Here is a 20,655-nt window from a genome sequence, read left to right as displayed (position 1 = left end):
TATCCCAAGCGGCAAACTCTGGGGAAGAGCCGGGACGCCAATACGGAAGTGCCACACACTGCAGTTCACCTAGTAGCCAGTAGGAGCAGGCTGCAGAAGGGAGCAATTTCCATAGACCCCCATGTTAAAATGCCCAAATTTACAGCAGAAATAAACATGTTTACATCGTGGTTCAAAAAACCATATTCTCTGATTCCCCCTTCATGACTACTGTGTGGGGGGTAGTGTTAATTTCGTTGACTAAAACTATGACGAAATATGTTCGTCAACAACCTTTTTTTCCATGACGAAAACGAGACGATGACGAGACGGCACCGACGGCAGTAAACAATAACTGTAACGAAATCATCATGCAATATCGTTGACGAAAAGTGACGAGACGAAAATGTAGTTTACTAAATAAAAACTATGACAAAATCTCTCTTTACTTTCGTTGACGAAAAATGAGCAGACGAAATATTATCAAAGATAACGTTACATCTCTGATAGTCAGTTTTTCTCCCAGCAGTTCCTTTTCCGGTGCTGCGGCAGAGCAGCAGCTGTTTCTGTGCTGCGCGCGGCGGTACATTTGAATTACACCGGGCAGCGGCACAATATGAACTGTCAGGAAGACTCGGGTCTAACTCATAGTCTAACTAACCTTATTCAACAGAAAATAAAATGGCAACAACAGGACTTAGGAGCAGTGGTCGCGTTAACCGAATACCCCCCCGTCAGCGCGAGTGAGTGATACATTGTGCACTCGACGGATAATAATGGATTATGACGGAAATGTTACGATCCTGTCCGTCAAAATGACTGACAACGAAAAAGTCTAAAGCCACCACTGCTTGGGAGAAAGAAACGATGTGATATTTGGGCCCATTTTCGCAACAATGAGGCGGAGAAAAAAAGCGAATGCATTGTTTTATCAGAAGGGAAGCAATGTGGCCATAACACAGCTGGTAAAAACATCACAAACCTGACCAGATACTCTCTGCAAAGCTGCATTCTTAAATCATTCAACCTGTGTTTTTCATCAAATAAGGACAAGATAATATTATTTATGTATATACTAAAATGACAAATTATTGGTTTTGGCTAGACTAGTTTGACTGAAATGTTCTATATAATCTGATGACTAAAAAAGACTCAACAGTTTTCATTGACAAAAAGTAGACTAAAATAATTAGTTTTCTTTGACTAAAATAAGACTAAAATGCTCAGACTTTTAGTCGACTAAATCTTGACTAAATAAAAACAGGAGGAAGGTGACTAAATATGACTAAAACTAAAAAGGAAATTTAACACAGGACTAAGACTAAATTAAAAAATAGCTGACGAAATTAACACTAGTGGGGGGTGCATTTTTTCTCAACTCATCTGTTTAATTAATATTAAGCCTTACATATTTTTGCATAAATTAGGGCGTGGTCACTTTGATGGACACGTACATGCCTCACTGTAAGCTAACAGCAACTTGTCCACTCTGCTAGGCTACAACCATAGAGGCTACAACATTAGTTAGTTATAGTTACTGTACTTGACCCTTTAGCTTTAGCCGTGTTCGTGGTGATTGTGCCTTTTAGGGAATATTGTTACAAATACCAGACAATTAAAATGTTGTGCTGTGCGCTTGAATGTACTAACAGAACTTCCAAGAAGTCTAAAATTATAATATTATACATGTTAACCCCGTTCGCAGGTGTTTGTGTGCTTGGTAGCTTAGCTTGCTACTTATTAGCCAGCTAAGGACGTAACCCTTTATACATACATATACATTTTAGTTTCTGATTCAGCCTTGGGTAAGACTTTTATAGTCTATGGCTATGACGCCCATAATGCTAAACGGGAGCAAATGTTAATAGGGGACCCAATTATCCCAGTGGTGGACGGAGCTAACGGAGCCGCAGGGGGCTAGCTCCAGCCGGCGTCCCGGAGCTAGCCCACTGCGGCTCCGTTAGGTCCGGGCGGTGGAGTCCATCTTTTCTCAACGTGTGAATGACAAGCATTAAGAATAACAAAATATAGCTAATTCTCTTGCAGATTGTCTCATTTGATTATGAATGTAACGTTTGTATAGGGGAACTACACTGTTAGCAGTAACTTGGTATGCATGTATTTCATGTTAGCTTAGCTTCTTAGCCTGAGCTAGCTCTGTTTACTTCCAGTTCGGAGGCAGCAGGTCCCGCCACGGCTCCGACTCTTTGCCCTTATTTGGAGCAGGCGGGATTAGACTCTGACGTTACAATCGAGCCGTTAGTGGCCGACTCCGCCTACTAAGGGCTTCACGGCAGCTCTGCAGAATCCTATGGGTGACGTCACGGACATTACATCCATTTATATATACAGTCTATGGTTTATCCTGAGTCCCCATTAGTGATGGGGATAACATCATGTTATATTTAATTTGTTTTTAGTATGTTTTAACGTATGTTTGAGTTAACTAAGCAAGGGCAAGTGTCCCTGATTTGTTTCAGACCTCTAGGCCCTCTAGAAAGGCTGGTCCCCTGAAGTGATTATCAGAAAATTGGTCCTCAATGCACATGGAAACCAGCATGTGTGTGTGTGCGCGTGTGTGTGTGTGTGTGTGTGTGTGTGTGTGTGTGTGTGTGTGTGTGTGTGTGTGTGTGTGTGTGTGTGTGTGTGTGTGTGTGTGTGTGTGTGTGTGTGTGTGTGTGTGTGTGTGTGTGTGTGTGTGTGTGTGTGTGTGTGTGTGTGTGTGTGTGTGTGTGTGTGTGTGTGTGTGTGTGTGTGTGTGTGTGTGTGTGTGTGTGTGTGTGTGTGTGTGTGTGTGTGTGTGTGTGTGTGTGTGTTGGACAAACCTGGCCGAGATCTCTACTTCCAGTTCAGTATCATGCAGGTCGAGGAAGGACTTTCTGGGCGTCAGAGTAACATTAAAGGCAGGAAGCACTGAAACACAACACACCATAAAAATGCTACATTAGACCTCAACCGAAAAGTGATATTCAGATATGGAAAGATGTGATGCCTAAAGGAAAAAAACATACGTCTTGTTTGAGTTGACCTACCATATTTCTTCACCTGGAACTGGGAGGTGAAGGTGTTCTGCTCCCAGTGGTCAAATTTTGCAATCACTGTCCATTGTCCTTCACTGCCGAAGTAAAACAATGTATACATGATAAACACCTACATTCACATAAAGTGGAAGGTGTTAAAATATTTTAAATAATTAGGCTTTTACTTGACAATTTCTGAGAGAGGAAAAGTGTCAGCAAAAACGCCATCAAAAGCTTGGATCCTGGAGACCTGTTTAACCACAACACCGTCGGGATTCTGAAACACACACACACACACACACACACACACACACACACACACACACGCATTCACAATTCATTAACATAGATTGAGCTAAAAACAGCTATGGCTAACACAATATCAAAACCTATGACCTGTTGTGTTGCCAAAACATAGCACCAGGTAGAACATCTTAAGATTCTCTAATATCCCATTTCAACATCTATACTTAAACTTTACATAAACCAGGCCTGCAAAAATCAATTCATCTATTAATCTTTTAGACTATAATATAGTTTTAAAAAATGCACCTTAATGCACCAAGGCAATGTTTTTAAATGGTCTTGTTTTTAATTCTTTACCTGGATATCTATTGTGACGGAGCTGTTAAAGGCCTTAAAAGTTGGTGAGGACGTGAACACTCTGAAACGAACTGGAGAGGGAAAGAGACAAAGATCAGCCAAAAAAACACCCAAAATAAAATATTCACTATATGTACAGCAGCCTTTATTAGCCTTTATTAGCATCAATTTAAAACTACTATTAAAAAAACTACTATTAAACTACAGCGTATTTTTGCTGGAAAGAAAATATGTTTTAATCTAATCCAATGCAAACCTTCTGGATCAAACAGAAGCAGCAGTTTCTTCGCACATTCTACGTTACATTGCGGTAATGTTATTTATTATTGTATTATATGTATTTATTAAACAAGGACCATGCATAAAATACATACATCTCAAAAATTGAAGAGATGCTACATGCCAGATTATAGATAAAATATAATTTCCATTCTTCTTATTATACATTTGGATTGTTTTATCAGTGTCTCCAGCTCTCACCAGTATCTCCGGGTTTATAGATGGGCTTGTCTGTCTGGATGAAGATGTATCCAGAGTGAAAGGACACCATCAGTATCTTCTCTATCGAGTGGTGGCCAATAAAATTCACCTTCAGAATCACAAACTTGTTCTTCTTTTCTTTGCGGTCCAAGCCATTCCAGGAGAGCTGGGGGAGGATTAGATTTACCCAGTTATTATTGTGTTTTATTCCATGTTGCTTTTCAAATGTATTTACTTTTGTTATATGTGTGTATATGAGTGCCATGGCGAGTTTTCTTTTCTAACTATAGGTGGTTAAGACAAGTGAGTTTTTGCCAATTTACACTCATGTCTTGTACGAGCCATTAACTGAATTTATTATAACGTTTTGTTTTTATTTTATTGTTTAATATGTCTTGCTTTATTAGCATACACGGCCTACAGGTATTATTTGTTGAATATTTCTCAACTCACCTTAGTTCTTTACGCCCCTGAATATATTTGTTGACACCCCTTGTTCTCCTATTCGCTATAGTATCTCTGTTTATGGGGAAGGGGTTGGTTTTAAACGAGGGAAGCTAAACCAGTTCAACCAGACACACTCAGAAGGAGAGATGTATGGTGAAAATGGAAAATATATGGATTCATCTTGACAAATGGATTATCGTTCTGGATTATTTGTTCACTGAAATAACACCCCCGTATGTTCGAAGTGGCTGCTCTAGAAACTTCTAAGCCAATACATGTCTCTTTGAACTCGACATTTTGATTAATTGCTACCTGAAGAGTTTTGAGAGTGTGATATCCATTTTCCAGATTCAGTGTGACGGAGTCCTGCAGGAGCATGGTGGTCTGACTGAAGTCGATGATGGAGATGTAGACATTGACGGGGGAGGACAGACCTTCTGCCTGGAGGAAGATGTTCTCCTGGCTGTCTGTCCTCAGCAGGTCTGGAGCTAGGACAGTAAACCTGCAGGAAAATATTCATGAATGATGCGGGGGCTGCCACAACTTTAAAGAGGCCCTATTATGCTTTTTCCTGTAGTGTGTTCTATAGGTTTTTGTACATGTAAATGGTCTGCAGAGGCTAAATCAGAGCAGACTGGGCTCTGGTTTCATACAGAGGGTGAAAAGAGGTGCTGCAGCACAGACAGTATGAGAAAAATAAAGAGCTATTTGAAAATTAAAGCATGATATACACCTGAACATCAGCAGGAGAGGACTCTTTAAAGTAGAGACACTACATACTGATATACACCTGAACATCAGCAGGAGAGGACTCTTTAAAGTAGAAACACTACATACTGATATACACCTGAACATCAGCAGGAGAGGACTCTTTAAAGTAGAGACACTACATACTGATATACACCTGAACATCAGCAGGAGAGGACTCTTTAAAGTAGAGACACTACGTACTGATATACACCTGAACATCAGCAGGAGAGGACTCTTTAAAGTAAAGACACTACATACTGATATACACCTGAACATCAGCAGGAGAGGACTCTTTAAAGTAGAGACACTACATACTGATATAAACCTGAACATCAGCAGGAGAGGACTCTTTAAAGTAGAGACACTACATACTGATATACACTTGAACATCAGCAGGAGAGGACTCTTTAAAGTAGAGACACTACATACTGATATACACCTGAACATCATCAGGAGAGGACTCTTTAAAGTAGAGACACTACATACTGATATACACCTGAACATCAGCAGGAGAGGACTCTTTAAAGTAGAGACGCTACATACTGATATACACCTGAACATCAGCAGGAGAGGACTCTTTAAAGTAGAGACGCTACATACGGATATACACCTGAACATCAGCAGGAGAGGACTCTTTAAAGTAGAGACACTACATACTGATATACACCTGAACATCAGCAGGAGAGGACTCTTTAAAGTAGAGACACTACATACTGATATACACCTGAACATCAGCAGGAGAGGACTCTTTAAAGTAGAGACACTACATACTGATATACACCTGAACATCAGCAGGAGAGGACTCTTTAAAGTAGAAACACTACATACTGATATACACCTGAACATCAGCAGGAGAGGACTCTTTAAAGTAGAGACACTACATACTGATATACACCTGAACATCAGCAGGAGAGGACTCTTTAAAGTAGAGACACTACATACTGATATACACCTGAACATTAGCAGGAGAGGACTCTTTAAAGTAGAGACACTACATACTGATATACACCTGAACATCAGCAGGAGAGGACTCTTTAAAGTAGAGACACTACATACTGATATACACCTGAACATCAGCAGGAGAGGACTCTTTAAAGTAGAGACACTACATACTGATATACACCTGAACATCAGCAGGAGAGGACTCTTTAAAGTAGAGACACTACATACTGGTATACACCTGAACATCAGCAGGAGAGGACTCTTTAAAGTAGAGACACTACATACTGATATACACCTGAACATCAGCAGGAGAGGACTCTTTAAAGTAGAGACACTACATACTGATATACACCTGAACATCAGCAGGAGAGGACTCTTTAAAGTAGAGACACTACATACTGATATACACCTGAACATCTGCAGGAGAGGACTCTTTAAAGTAGAGACACTACATACTGATATACACCTGAACATCAGGAGGAGAGGACTCTTTAAAGTAGAAACACTACATACTGATATGAACCAGAAAACGATGTCCTCTTTAATTCATGTAATTTATACGGGTCAAATGATTCGCCATGCGTCTTTTTCATTTGTGTTGGACACACTGTCATATGGCACCCGTACCTTGGTTCAGAACTGACTGTGACCTTTAGGTTTGGTGTCCTTAAAAAAGAAAAAACAGAATCAATATTATTGTTATTCATGACACAACTCTACAAAACACTTAAACACTTATGAATGTGTGGTATTATAACATGGTCAGTTATATGGTATCAAGACGAGGAGAGGGGGAAAGGTAGAGACATTTATAGGAAATTACATGATATATAAACAGTAAAATAAGAATAGAAGCAGGAATGTATTTATATGTTCTTGTCAAACATGGTGTATCTTATCATGTATCTACTACTGAATAGACTTAACCTTATTATGTTCTGGGATTAACTGGAGAAAGAGCCTTTTTAAGAGCTGTCCCACCTTAATAAGGTCATTTTTAGTAACACAGATATGTAAAAATGGCATTGAAAGATATGATAATGATGGAAATCCTGTCATTCAAACACCAGGGATGATTATATTGAATTCATGTTTTAATTAATTTTGTTTTATTGATTTCCATAGAGTTTAATTAAACACATTTTTTCACAATTAAAAATATTATACTACATGTTGTTTTCTGTTAAGTGCAGCTTTAGTTACTTACTCGTGGAGTTCCCAGAAAGCATCTGTAGGTGTAAATCTGGGGAGCAGTTTCAGAAATCATAACTTGTCAGAGACAGAGGTTAAAACTAATAATTTGATCTCTGTGCAAACACTTACCTGTCCCCCCAGCTGAGTCTGTAAAGAGGACAGACCCATTAGTTTGAGAGGAAACACAGCTTTAAATATATGCTCTTTACAGTCAGCAGAAAACCAGCGATGGAAATCAGAATCAGAAATCCTTTATTTGTTGCGCAACGGGGACATTGACATTATGACAAGGTAAAAGTGAGGAGAATAGACTAACATATTACAACAATTACTTAGTTTGCACACAATATTAATAATAAGAGAACACCATAAGTCAAAAAGAAAATAGCATATAAGTACACCCTGGTAAAAAGGAAGCAGTGTTTGTTTAAAAAATCAGCCAAACGACTCGCTGCACCCTCGCTGCGAGGGGGACCCAAGTTCCCATCAGCAAAAACACGTGGGTTTGCTATCCTGGCTCCAAGATGGTGGAATGAGCTCCCATTGACATTAGGACAGCAGATAGCTTACACACCTTCCGGCGCAGACTGAAAACTCATCTCTTTCCACTCCACTTCGAGCGATAGAACTATTAACAAAGCACTTATATACTAATTGTGAGGGAAATATTTTGTTTAAGTGTTTGTACCAACGAGCATTTTGTGTTTCACATAGGTCTGCCATAACTTAGAGCAGGGGGTTATAGGTTAAAGGGTTAAAGGTTCCGCTTTCCTGTTGGGGGACTGTGACTAACTGCCAGAGGACTTTAACAGACTGTCTTTGTCTCTGAATCCATGTTCTTGTGATTATCGATCAGAAGACGCGCGAAATAGAGGCTCCTCCTTGATTATCTGTGTAGATTTGCGCTGTGTTTCTGTGTAATCTTCAGTGTTGGCTGGGGAATCACATGATGAAGTCGTGTGAGAACCCTGCCAAGGCTCCCGGCCGTGGCTCTCAATAAACTCAGGTGTTTGATATAAAGCGGACTCCAGCTTCCAGTTCTTCCATCAACATTGCTGAGCAGAAGTTTCTCTCACACTAATAAAGGACTGGCTTATCTAAAGCCAGTTGAGTAGCACTTGAAATGTTTTTGCTCTATGAAACCTGATGTACTTATGTGATTCTGTTTTCTTCAAGTTTGTATTTTGTTGGTCGAACGCACTTATTGTAAGTCGCTTTGGATAAAAGCGTCAGCTAAATGCAATGTAATGTAAAAAAAAGTGACATATAGAATTAAAGAAGTACTGTGTACTAGTTTCATGAGGGTATATTGCACAATACAAAGTATTGCACCTAAGGCATATTAATGCTACGTTATACTCCACTGCATTTCAGAGGCAAAAATGTACTCCACTTCATTTATATAACACTCACAGTTTCTTTTAAAAACACATGATATGCTGTAACGCAGTGCTGTAATCTGCATAGTATTCGAAGTATTTGGTCCATATTGACAAACTAGATTGCTCTTATAATAATCCATAATAATACAATATAAAAAATATCCTTTCTGCTTAACAGGTCCTTTTACTTTTGATACTTGAATTACATTTATCTGATTATATTTCTGTACTTAATATTATTCTGAAAAGGGCCGAGTACTTTTTGTACTTTAAGTATATTTTGATGCAAAAAAACTGTTGAAATCAGGACTTTTACTGAGTATTGACAACACTAATATTTTAACTTTCAGACGTACCTTCTTGGAAGATTTCCGTAGGAGCTGCAGAGAAGCAAGAGAAATAAAAAGTTGGGAAGCGTCCAGTGAGCCATGGTGACTGACTGGAAGCCTCAGTGGACTGTGACCACAGATAGACTGTTAACTACTTTAAACACACACACACACACACACACACACACACACACACACACACACACACACACACACGCACACACACACACACACACACAAAGGGTCTCTAATCAAACCGAGTGACACACTAAGTACGACCACTTTTTGCAGCCTTCTCACGATGCAGTTACAATAACAAACATATAAATGAAAAGCAGTCATACTGTAGCAGCAAAGAGAAGATTATACTTTTGGGGTCCTCACCTCCTCTAGGGGTCCGGGGGCATGCTTCCCCGGGAAGATTTTTTTTTTAAATATTGAAGTTAAAAGCATCAATCTGGTGCACTTTGAGAGCAAAATTAAGAGATCTATGGATACATCTCTCAACACCCGGATGAAACAGAACTGTAAACAGATTTTTCTTTATGGATATTTTACAAATCACTCCACTTTCAAACTGTATTCTTGTTTTGTCATATAGTATTTCATAACTGTTTCTCATGTATTCTCTCTGGCTGTCCATCTCATAATGTTCACATACAAACTAGCTGTAAATAGGAATATCATTCAGAAGAATTATAATTTCATGCAAAAATCTGTCACAAAAAGAGGTTGCACATTCAGGTGTTGTTATGGCAACGTCAGTGGCCAATCAGCCACATTTACTGCTGCAAATACGTTCAAACCTATATATACAGTCTATGCTGTCGATACTAAAGCAGTGGCAACTATGCCACCATTTCAGCTGACTTTTTCTCAGAAATACTGTCACATAACATCCATATATTTCAGTGCTAGGTTGATGCTTAGCTAAGCTAACTATGAAACACTTTAACTGACAGGACTCAGGGTCAACTGTGTACTGTAATCTCTAGCTTCATGTCGAACAGTAAGTCAACCTTTCCCAGAGAACTTTCTTTGAAATCACCAGGTAACGCTAAAAAACATTACATTTAGATTGTATGACAAAATGTTTATTTAATATATCTGGCTAGCTATAGCTACTTGCTAACGGTTTAGCTTACCCTGCGATTCAAAGTAACGTCAACGTAGTTTTTCCTGGCTCAAGTGCTGGCTCTGGGGTTGTTGTGTGAACCACCACTTGAGAATTGTCGTCTTTTTTAAGAACAAATGTTCTTATGTCCATCTTCAAAAACTCTGAGTCTGAGACTGACAGTTTATTGTAAACATTGTCACAGCTCACAGGATAGGTACCTGTCAGCCAATAAGACAGATGTTTATTTCCATTCAACTCTCTGGTTGGTCTGGTGTCATGCCTCTGTTGCATTCACTGAACACGGGAAATTATAATCCTGCCGTCCTCTCTTGTGTCATGATGAGGTTCAGGTAAAGCACGGTTAATGTATTATATGAGTGACTCAATAATATAATACATGACTTTGAGAGTAGGCAATCTCGGCATATTAACAACTTTCTTTTTTTTTTTTTTTGCTAGGGGGCCCTTAGTGGCTGCGGGGCCCTAAGTGGCCACTTGTGTCGCTTAATGGGTCGGGCCGGCTCTGGGTGCTAGTAAAAATTTACAAAGGAATAGGAGTTCATGAAAGGCAGTTAGAAAAAGATCAATACTTTTTGGTTTATATTCATTTGTGGCTGCAGTTCTATGAGGGGTTGAAGTGTTGTGATGTGTGTGTGTGAAGGTCCATGGCGTGTGTGTCTTCACAGTTATTGTAAACTAACTAGTGATTGGGCAGGGATGGCTGGGATGGAAGACACAACCTCCTTTTGTGACACTCTTAAATCCTCACATGAAACCTGGTTCACTGAATATTAAAGGATAACTAAGGCTTTTCTTTGTTTTGTTGAAAAAAATATTTTAACCCACAACAAACCCCACTTTAACAAAAACAGATACATTTAGTTAACCCTCCTGTGGTGTGTTCAGGTCAAATCTGACTGTTTCACTACTTTCATCAATCATACAGTGGAGGAAATAAGTATTTGATCCCCTGCAGATTGTGTAAGTTTACACAGTTTGTCTGAAGTCTGTCTGATTGTTGTATTGTAACCCACTTTATTATTATGATGGTTTTGATTGAAAGTGTGTTATTATAATGTGTATGTGTGTGTCTCCAGACTGGAGAAGATGAGTGGTTTAAAAGGTGAGGAAGAGGACACATCTTCAGTCTCCAGCTGTCTGTCTCTGAAGAGTGACCAGTCTAAAGGCTCTCCTCCATACTTCAGTAATGAACCAGGACCCTCGGACACAGGGTAAGAGTCTGTTTCTACTGTAAACTGACCTGAAGAGCATTCAGTTGTTATGTAACAGCAGAAACCCACAAGCACGAGTCAAAAACTCAAAAATGTTTAATCAGGTGACCAGACAGAAGTCAAAAGCTGCTCTTTAAATGAACTAATGATGTGTCAAACATTTGTTGTTTCCAGAGACAGAGAGCAGAGTCTCCATTCTCCTGACGAGTGACCGGTCTAAAGTGTTACCTATAAACTCCTATTATACTAATTTTAGGCATATATTATAGGGCTCAGATATATAAAAAACATGTCTATGAAGTGTTTTGCTCAAAATACTAAACAGATCACCCCATTCCCCTCTATTTCAGCCTGTTACTAAAGTGCTGATTCTGGGTCAGTAGCTTCAAACATTCACACTTCAACATAACGCATGTTATGAGTTAAGATTAAGCAATAAGGTTGAGGGAATATGATACAACCTTGAGAACAAAATACTGTGGTCACTACCGAAACAGTGGATGTTTTGTAAAAAATGTAGTATATTGATTTATCAGCTTAAATGATATGATACTGATTGGTTTAATATGTATGTTAAATTTCAACAATCATCAACTCTGGAATCAATATGATCAGTATTATGCATTTAACAAAGAAAGTTTGCATTATGATTTTTATGAATTGTATAAATTGAACTTTGAAATTTGATTAAAAATGCACTTTTATTAATTTAATTGTGAAAACTCTCAAGAAATATTTGTTAAAATACTATTTAGAGAAGGGAAGGTAAAACAATCTTAACAGGTTAATATAATACATTTTAGCACGTATTTACTATGTTTCGGTAGTGGCCATTTTTGGTAGAGGAAGAACATTCCAATACAGTCTGAAAATATGATATAAAAATGTATGGTTCTTTTACTAGATATGTATTTAGATAAGGTGCAAAATATATATGGACAGAGTTTTGGGGGAAAAACATACAACATTTCAAAACATTTCCAACCTGACTTTGCACCAATACGGTAGAATGGCCCATATATAAAGTTATAAAGTTGAGAGGACAGACTGTATATATAAAGTTATAAAGGTATGTTTAGAGCAGATTACTGTAGAAACAGACTCTTACTCTGTGTCTGAAGGTCCAGGTTCATTACTGGAGACCAGTAACACACTGATTTTTAGACTTTAAAACACATTTATTTCAAAACTATGGGATTTGCCTGCCTACCATTCCATTTTGTCACTACCGAAACGATCATGTCAATTACCGAAACGTAACCATATGTTTCGGTAGTGACTGTTTCAGTAGTGACTGTTTCGGTAGTGACGATTCTAGCTAAGTTTGAGAATATCAACTAAAATGATATGAATGCTAGCAAGTACATGGCTAGCATACACGTTTTTGAAGAGGTTTACACACATAAAAACATAATACTTTGCATAAAACTCCGAAAAAGTTGACTTAATTAGAGATAATACGTGTTCGGTATTGACAATTCTTAAGGTGACACGCCGATTTTCAGATTTTGGAACAGATTTATATCAAAAGTATGGGATATAGCCACTTGCCATTCAGCCATGAGGGACAGGGATGCAGTGTCACTGCCTTGGGGTGTGGCTAAAAACCAGGCTCAGCCATTGGACTAAAACCCCTTTTCGGCAGTGACATGAAACTGGACACATGATTTTTTGAGTATAGTTTTTTTATTAAAAACTTAAACCCACAATAAATCTAAATATTCCAATTTCTGTTTGAATGTAATCATAAAGATCTTCTAAATACACCATTGAACAAAATAAAATAAAATGTGTTAAATGTTATTAACAGAAATTGAAATGTAGATGTCAGGGTTGGGGACAGCTACTTCCTAATAGAAAGTACCCTATAAATTATGTTTTTGTATATTATAAGCTTAATCACTATATCATGTAATGCCTTATGTTTAAATAGACCATGACATATTCTTAGTAAATAAATATGTCTGAATACTTAATTGTTTTGTAAAATAGTTTTTCTTGTTGTGGGACCGCACTTTGTACTAATTCGGTAGAATGCCCCATATACAGTCTGTTCTCCAAACGTACCTTTATAACTTTATATATACAGTCTGTACTCGAGTACAGTATAGTTTAATTTAAGTTCCTTGGCACCATAAGCAATAATAAATAATCTACTATAGTGAAATCATTATCACACTCCATATAATGGACTTGTGTTGTGCAGTAGAAAAGAGCCAGTTGAGGAGGTTCGGGCAGTAAGGAGGTCACCTGACTGACTCCCTAGACCGAGGGACAGCTCCAGCACCTGGTTGAGGGAATGTATCTTCACGCTGGCCTGGGAACTCGACTTTGAATAAGCGGTGGAACAATGATAAAAACCTTAAACTTGCCTCCTTATTGTACCATTGGTTAAAACTGCCCACCACTAAAGTAAAGTGCTATAAAGGATGTTTTCATCTCCACAGAGAGAAGAGGACAAGTCCTGTTCCTGTGCTGTGTGTCAGGGCGTCCTGAAGGATCCAGTCTCTACCAGCTGTGGACACTGGTTCTGCAGACAGTGCATCTCCTCATACTGGGAGCAGCGACTTCCATCAGGAGACTCCTCCTGTCCCCAGTGTGGAGAAAGATGTCGCATTATTCACAGTAAGTCTAAATATCTCTCTGCTGGTGTCTTCATTCCTGAAAAAGATTGTTCCTCATAAAATTGTTTTATAAAAAAATGTCAGATATATAAAAACTTGTATTAATTTCAAATGTGTTCTTTTCTTACAGCAGATAGTGGTCTGCAGGAGGTTTTAGATGAACATAGGCTCAGTCTGAGGGGCAGATGTGAACGTGTGACTGAAGGAACTGATGAAAGTGAAACCCTCCTCAACAGGATCTTCACTGAGCTCTACATCACACAGGGCCAGAGTGAAGAGGTTAATATCCAACATGAGGTGAGGCAGCTGGAGTCTGCTTCCAAGAAAGAGATCCTCCATGACACTCCAATCAAGTGCCAGGACATATTTAAAGCCTTACCTGACCAACAGACTCCCATCAGAGCGGTCCTGACCAATGGAGTCGCTGGAGTTGGAAAAACCTTCTCGGTGCAGAAGTTCACTCTGGATTGGGCCGAGGGTTTGGGAAACCAAGATGTCAGTCTGGTGATCCCGCTCTCCTTCAGGGAGCTGAACCTGATCAAAGGTGAGCAGTACAGTCTTCTCAGGCTGCTCCATGTTTTCCATCCGACCTTACAGAAGGTCACAGCTGAGCAGCTGGCTGTCTGTAAAGTGCTGCTCATCTTTGACGGCCTGGATGAAAGCAGACTTTCTCTAGACTTCAGAAACAATGAGGTTGTGTCTGATGTCTCTCAGCAGTCCTCAGTCAACGTGCTGCTGACAAACCTCATCAGGGGGAAGCTGCTTCCCTCGGGTCTCGTCTGGATAACTTCCCGACCTGCAGCATCCAATCAGATCCCTCCTGAGTGTGTGGACAGGGTAACAGAAGTACGAGGCTTCACTGACGCCCACAAGGAGGAGTACTTCAGGAGGAGATCGAGTGATGAAGACCTGTCCAGCAGAATCATCTCTCACATCAAGAGCTCCAGGAGCCTCCACATCGTGTGTCTGATCCCAGTCTTCTGCTGGATCACTGCTGCAGTTCTGGACCACATGTTGACTACAGACCAGAGAGGACAGCTGCCCAAGACCCTCACTGACATGTACTCACACTTCCTGCTGGTCCAGACCAAGAGGAAGAAGCAGAAGTATGAAGCGGGACATGAGACGAGTCCACAGCAGCTGACGGAGGCTGACGGGGAGCTTCTTCTGAAGCTGGGGATGCTGGCATTTGAACATCTGGAGAAAGGAGACATCATGTTCTACCAAGAAGACCTGCAGCGCTGTGGCCTTGATGTCACAGAGGCCTTGGTGCACTCAGGAGTTTGTACAGAGATCTTCAAAAGAGAGAGTGTGATCTTCCAGAAAACAGTCATCCCTGGGTGTCTTCCTGAAGAGTGCAATGGAGAAATCCCTCGGAAGTAAAAATGGCCACCTGGACCTGTTTGTCCGCTTTCTCCACGGCCTCTCTCTGGAGTCCAACCAGAGACTCTTAGGAGGCCTGCTGGGTCGCACAGACAACCGTCCCAACATTGTCCAGAGACTCTTCAGAGATCTACTGGGACGCAAAGACATCCAGAAAGCCATCAAGAACCTGAAGAAGATGAACAGTGAGGAAATCTCTCCTGATAGGAGCATCAACATCGTGCACTGTCTCACAGAGATGAACGACCACTCAGTACATCAGGAGATCACAAAGTTCCTGAAGTCAGATAACAGATCAGAGAAGGAACTCTCTGTGATCCGACATGCTGCAGATGTCAGAGGAGGTTCTGGAGGAGTTTGACCTGAAGAAGTACAACACATCAGCGTAGGGACGTCGGAGACTGATTCCACCTGTGAGGAACTGCAGGAAGGCCAAGTAAGTCCAGATATCATCATACATTACGGTACGTCCACACAGCAGCTTCAGAAGAAACTTCCAACGCTTCTCTGGCCATTGACTTTGAATGGGGATGACGTCACTTTGCCTCGCTTTTCGCCGAACTGCATTGTGGGGGAGCGAAGCGAAGATTTCCAGGATGTCCAGGATATCCAGGATTCAAAAGTTGAGCAATGTTCAACTTTTGAAGCTGAGCTGGAAGCGCCAGCCAATCAAACACGTTAATGCAAATCTGACAGTAGAAGCGCTAGCCAATCAAACTGCGTGTAAGCAGGGAGAACCAGACCGCAGTTCATTTCCTCATATTCCAAACGAGAAATTACGGTAGCAAATCACCCGGTTCTTTACGACCAGAACTATTAACGGGATACAAACCGGAGGAACCAGGCATGGAGGGAGGTGGCAGAGGCAGTAGGTGAAACTGGTAGGTTTTCGCCTGTTTGGGGAGTTTATATATATATATATATTGCTCGCATAAAATCCCCGAGGTTTTTTGCTGTGTATGTCGGGGGCGGGAGATTCATGTGATTGGTTGTTGGTCGCATTGCTCACAAAAAATCCCCAAGCTGTCAGACACGCCCAGCTCCAAGATGTTCAAGATTTTTGAAAAGCTGCTGTGTGGACATACCGTTAGTGTAGATCAGAAGTTTACTTCTTCGAATAAACACGATATCATTGATAGTGTTTCAAATACTGTGAGAGCAAAAGTAATCCTTTATGACACATTCCAAAACAACATGGACAGGGTAACAGACAAATATCGTACTAGAGAAGAACCCCAACAGCATTTAAGTTCTTCCTTGATCTAAGTTATTACAACAGTATTGTAGTTTCTTCATCATTATACCTGATCTGTTTTTACCACAATGCTCAAAAGTGTAAAATAAGATCTGACAGGCTGAGCATGAACATATAAAACTCAATTATATACTAAGTGGATTAACAATGAATGTTGATCATAACATGATGGGTCTAATGTGTTTCATCGAATGCATGAAGTTAATATAATGTTTCATCTTTTTGTGAACAACTCACTCTGTAAAATGTGTCATGACAGGCTAACTAACTGTGGACTCTCAGGGGCTTACTGTGAAGTCGTGGCCTCGGCTCTGAAGTCGGACCCCTCCCATCTGAGAGATCTGGACCTAAGTCACAACAAGCTGCAGGATTCATGAGTGGAGCTGCTGAGTTCTGCACTAAAGAGTCCAAACTGCAGACTGGAGGCTCTCAGGTCAGTTCAATGACTGTAGATCATATAGTATTATTGTTTTTATGATTTTCTGAATTTGCCTGAGAAGAAAGAACATTGAAATGATTTGTCTTCCTGTTTTTCCTAATGTTTGAGTATTTATCAGAATAAATAAAGATCAGAGAAGGTAAATGTGTGACAGAGAGCTTCCACAGACTCACTCTGTGCTCCATGAGTCGGTGAAGATGCTGTCAGTACTGATGAGCCGTGAGGGAGAGGAAGGAGTTGTTAAAGATCTGATGACAGAGAGAAACTGCTGCAGAGTTTGAGCTTGGATTATCATGGATCTACATCTTTCTAGACTCTGACATCTAAAGCTTCTTCAGCTCTGAACAGATGATTGCACCGTGAAACTTACTTCATGTTTTCTTTATTCAGACTGAGTGGCTGCAGGTTGTCAGAAATCAGCTGTGCTGCTCTGGTCTCAGCTCTGAAGTCCAACCCCTCCCATCTGAGAGATCTGGACCTGAGTCACAACGCTCTGAAGGATTCAGGAGTGAAGCTGCTGAGAGATCTTCTGGAGAGTCCAGACTGCAGACTGCAGACTGGAGACTCTCAGGTCAGTTCTCCACCTCTTACTTCTGTGCTGATATTAATATGCAGACTTCAGGCTGATATCACACTGATCCTCACTGAGTATTGTAATGCTAAAGTCTACTTTCTTCTTCTGTGGTTTAGTTCACTGACTGTGGCAGAGCAATGCTGATCTTTACATTTAAATATAACAAAAAATATCCTTCAGCGCATAATTCACTCTGAACCTCTTAAACACCTGAAACTCATCTCCCAGTTTCCTTCATGTTTTTAAATATACATTTTATGAAAGACAAATGAATACTTGTTTTTATTAAAACTATCAAACAATAAAGATTATATTCATTATTTGTAATTTCAAGCATTTCTATTAAGCTCCATGATGCTTATACTGACTGAATAGTTTAAGCGTACATCATGTTTTCTTTATTCAGACTGATGGGCTGCAGGTTGTCAGAGATCAGCTGTGCTGCTCTGGTCTCAGCTCTGAAGTCAGACCCCTCCCATCTGAGAGATCTGAACCTGAGTCGCAACGATCTGCAGGATTCAGGAGTGAAGACGCTGAGAGATCTTCTGGAGAGTCCAGACTGCAGACTGGAGACTCTCAGGTCAGTTCTCCATCTTTAACTTCTGTGCTGAGATGAAGAGAGTTGTGTTGAGCTGCAGACATCAGGCTGATATCACACTGATCCACATCGAGTATCCTAAAGCTCACCAATTAAGCTATATTCAAACAATATATTATAGGGCTATATCTATACAAAACATGTCTCTGAAGTGTTTTGCTCGAAATACCAAACCGATCACCGATTGTAGCCATTCCTCATACCCCTCTATTTCAGCCCTGTTACTGTGCTAAGTGCTGATTCTGGGTCTAGCCCTTTAACTGTAACCGAGCTGCTGTTGGCCACGCCCCTTTGGAGCGTCCGAATGCAAGCAGTGAGGTCTGTGAAGAGTAGAGTGTCAACCGGTAGAAAGTCAGCTAAACGCTGCCGTGATTAAACGCCATAGTATGTTCCAAACCACATTAAGGATTATTTCTGAAACAGTAAGGAGCTCAATCGCTTTCTCTCTCGTGGGTTTACCACAAGGTGAGTACCTTTAACATCCAGCTTCTTTACACATGTTCTCTCCAGTACAGCGTTAGCTCTGAGTGTTAGCGATGCTAATGTAAACACAGAACATATCATTTCCAAAAAACTTTGCACATTGTTTCTGATAGAGCAATGTTTGTGATAGGGGAAGATAGGCTGGGCGGAAGGAGTTCAACGTAAAGCCAGCCCACATTTTAGTAATGTCGTCATGACCGCAGCAAATCTGGACGTTGTACCCCCGTTTTTAGAGATGTGGGTAAGGAGTAAAAGAGAGAGGGTTGTAGTTTCTGGCACTTTGTGAGTCTCCTGACACACCGGGGATACATATATATGTATAAAAGACACACAAAAAGTGCATGATAGTTTACCTTCAATGCTCTCACAGTCTCCATGTTTTTAATCAATTATATAAAAGACAAATGAATAAATGTTTCTCTTAAAACTATCAAACAATAAACATTATATTCAGTATTTGCCTTTTCCTACATTTCGATTAAGCTCAATGTTGCTGATACTGACTGAATAGTTTAAACTAACATCATGTATTCTTTATTCAGACTGAGTAGCTGCAGGTTGTCAGACATCAGCTGTGCTGCTCTGATCTCAGCTCTGAAGTCCAACCCCTCCCATCTGAGAGATCTGGACCTGGGGTACAACACGCTGCAGGATTCAGGAGTGAAGCTGCTGACAGATCTTCTGCAGAGTCCACACTGCAGACTGGAGACTCTCTGGTCAGTAACGGCCCGTCCACACTACAGCGTCGACAGCGTCGACAGCGTCGACAACTCCAATCTGCCCATTCACTTTGAATGGGGTGACGTCACGTTGCCTCGCTTTTTCGCCGAACTGAATTGTGGGTAGCAGAGCGGTCCGTCTCCGGCGTCTCCGGCGTCAGAAGTTGAACATTGTAGCCAGCGCCAGCCAATCAAATCCCGTTTCGGAAAATCTGACAGCTCAAGCCGTAGCCAATCAAACCGCGTCTAAGCTGGGAGAGATATCCCGCCGTTCATTTCTATATTTCAAAAAAAGTTGGAGGAGAAACTAACTATCGCCGTAGCAATCACCCGGTTTTGTATGACCAGACCCTCTTCACCTACCGGGATACAAACCGGAGGAACCAGGCATGGAGGGAGGGGGCAGAGACAGTGGGGGAAACTGGTAGGTTTTCGCCTGTTTGGGGAGTTTATATATATATATATTGCTCCCATAAAATCCCCGGGGGTTTTTGCTTTGTATGTCGGGGGCGGGAGATTCATGTGATTGGTTGTTGGTCGCATTGCTCGCAAAAAATCCCCAAGCTGTCAGACACGCCCAGCTCCAAGCTTTTTTTGAAGCTGTAGTGTGGACGCTCCGTAAGGGGTCTAATGGAGTACTGGAGTAATCCCTCCAGTTCTTCCTTCCAGACGTAGCCTAGTTTAGCACAAAACATCATGCTATCCATTCACTGCAGTTTCTTATTTGTTTTCTCTCATTCTTCCACAAACATTATTATGTGAGCTTAAAATGTAAATCCACATTTTAGTAAGTAAGCATCTTTGTAACGGATTCACAGTATTTTATAGAGTGAGTCCGTTGCGTTCTCCTGTCAGGATTTTAGTTTTTAGACTAATGAGCCGTTATTTGCTGTAAACTGAGAGCTGTGACAGTCAGTCGTAGTGTTGAAGATATGCTTTAATATATAATGGGATGTAAAGCACGAGAGCAGTCAGGACTCTGAAGCTGACTCAAAGAACAAACGCTTATTTTAAACCTGATCCATAACTGTTGGGTTGTGTTCATCCCTACAGGATCGATGCCAAGATGATCACAGCGAAGAAACAGAAGAGATGTGAGTATTGA

At 40.6% G+C, this 20,655-nt stretch overlaps 1 protein-coding gene and 1 pseudogene across 2 annotated transcripts in view; one reads left to right on the top strand and one right to left on the bottom strand.

Annotated features, from left to right (window-relative positions):
- LOC117451186 (venom factor-like) overlaps window positions 1–9,261 on the bottom strand; it is a 45,920-nt gene extending 36,659 nt beyond the window's left edge. For both annotated transcript variants that reach the window (XR_011643603.1, XM_034089351.1), the window contains exons 1-10: window positions 9,154–9,261; window positions 7,545–7,562; window positions 7,429–7,464; window positions 6,849–6,887; window positions 4,842–5,031; window positions 4,083–4,248; window positions 3,603–3,673; window positions 3,185–3,276; window positions 3,012–3,094; window positions 2,805–2,892 (exon numbers count right to left, since the gene is read on the bottom strand). Coding sequence is in view for 1 of the 2 variants with exons in the window: in XM_034089351.1 (XP_033945242.1) it covers window positions 2,805–2,892; window positions 3,012–3,094; window positions 3,185–3,276; window positions 3,603–3,673; window positions 4,083–4,248; window positions 4,842–5,031; window positions 6,849–6,887; window positions 7,429–7,464; window positions 7,545–7,562; window positions 9,154–9,227 (857 nt within the window). In the remaining variant the exon portion in view is untranslated. The remainder of the gene's footprint in view (window positions 1–2,804; window positions 2,893–3,011; window positions 3,095–3,184; window positions 3,277–3,602; window positions 3,674–4,082; window positions 4,249–4,841; window positions 5,032–6,848; window positions 6,888–7,428; window positions 7,465–7,544; window positions 7,563–9,153) is intronic.
- Window positions 9,262–10,750: 1,489 nt separating this feature from the next.
- LOC117453223 (protein NLRC3-like) lies at window positions 10,751–20,655 on the top strand (annotated as a pseudogene).

Source organism: Pseudochaenichthys georgianus, chromosome 1 (assembly GCF_902827115.2).
Source record: "Pseudochaenichthys georgianus chromosome 1, fPseGeo1.2, whole genome shotgun sequence".
In the NCBI taxonomy this organism is placed as follows: Eukaryota; Metazoa; Chordata; class Actinopteri; order Perciformes; family Channichthyidae; genus Pseudochaenichthys; species Pseudochaenichthys georgianus.
This window is presented reverse-complemented; position numbering and strand designations above follow the sequence as displayed.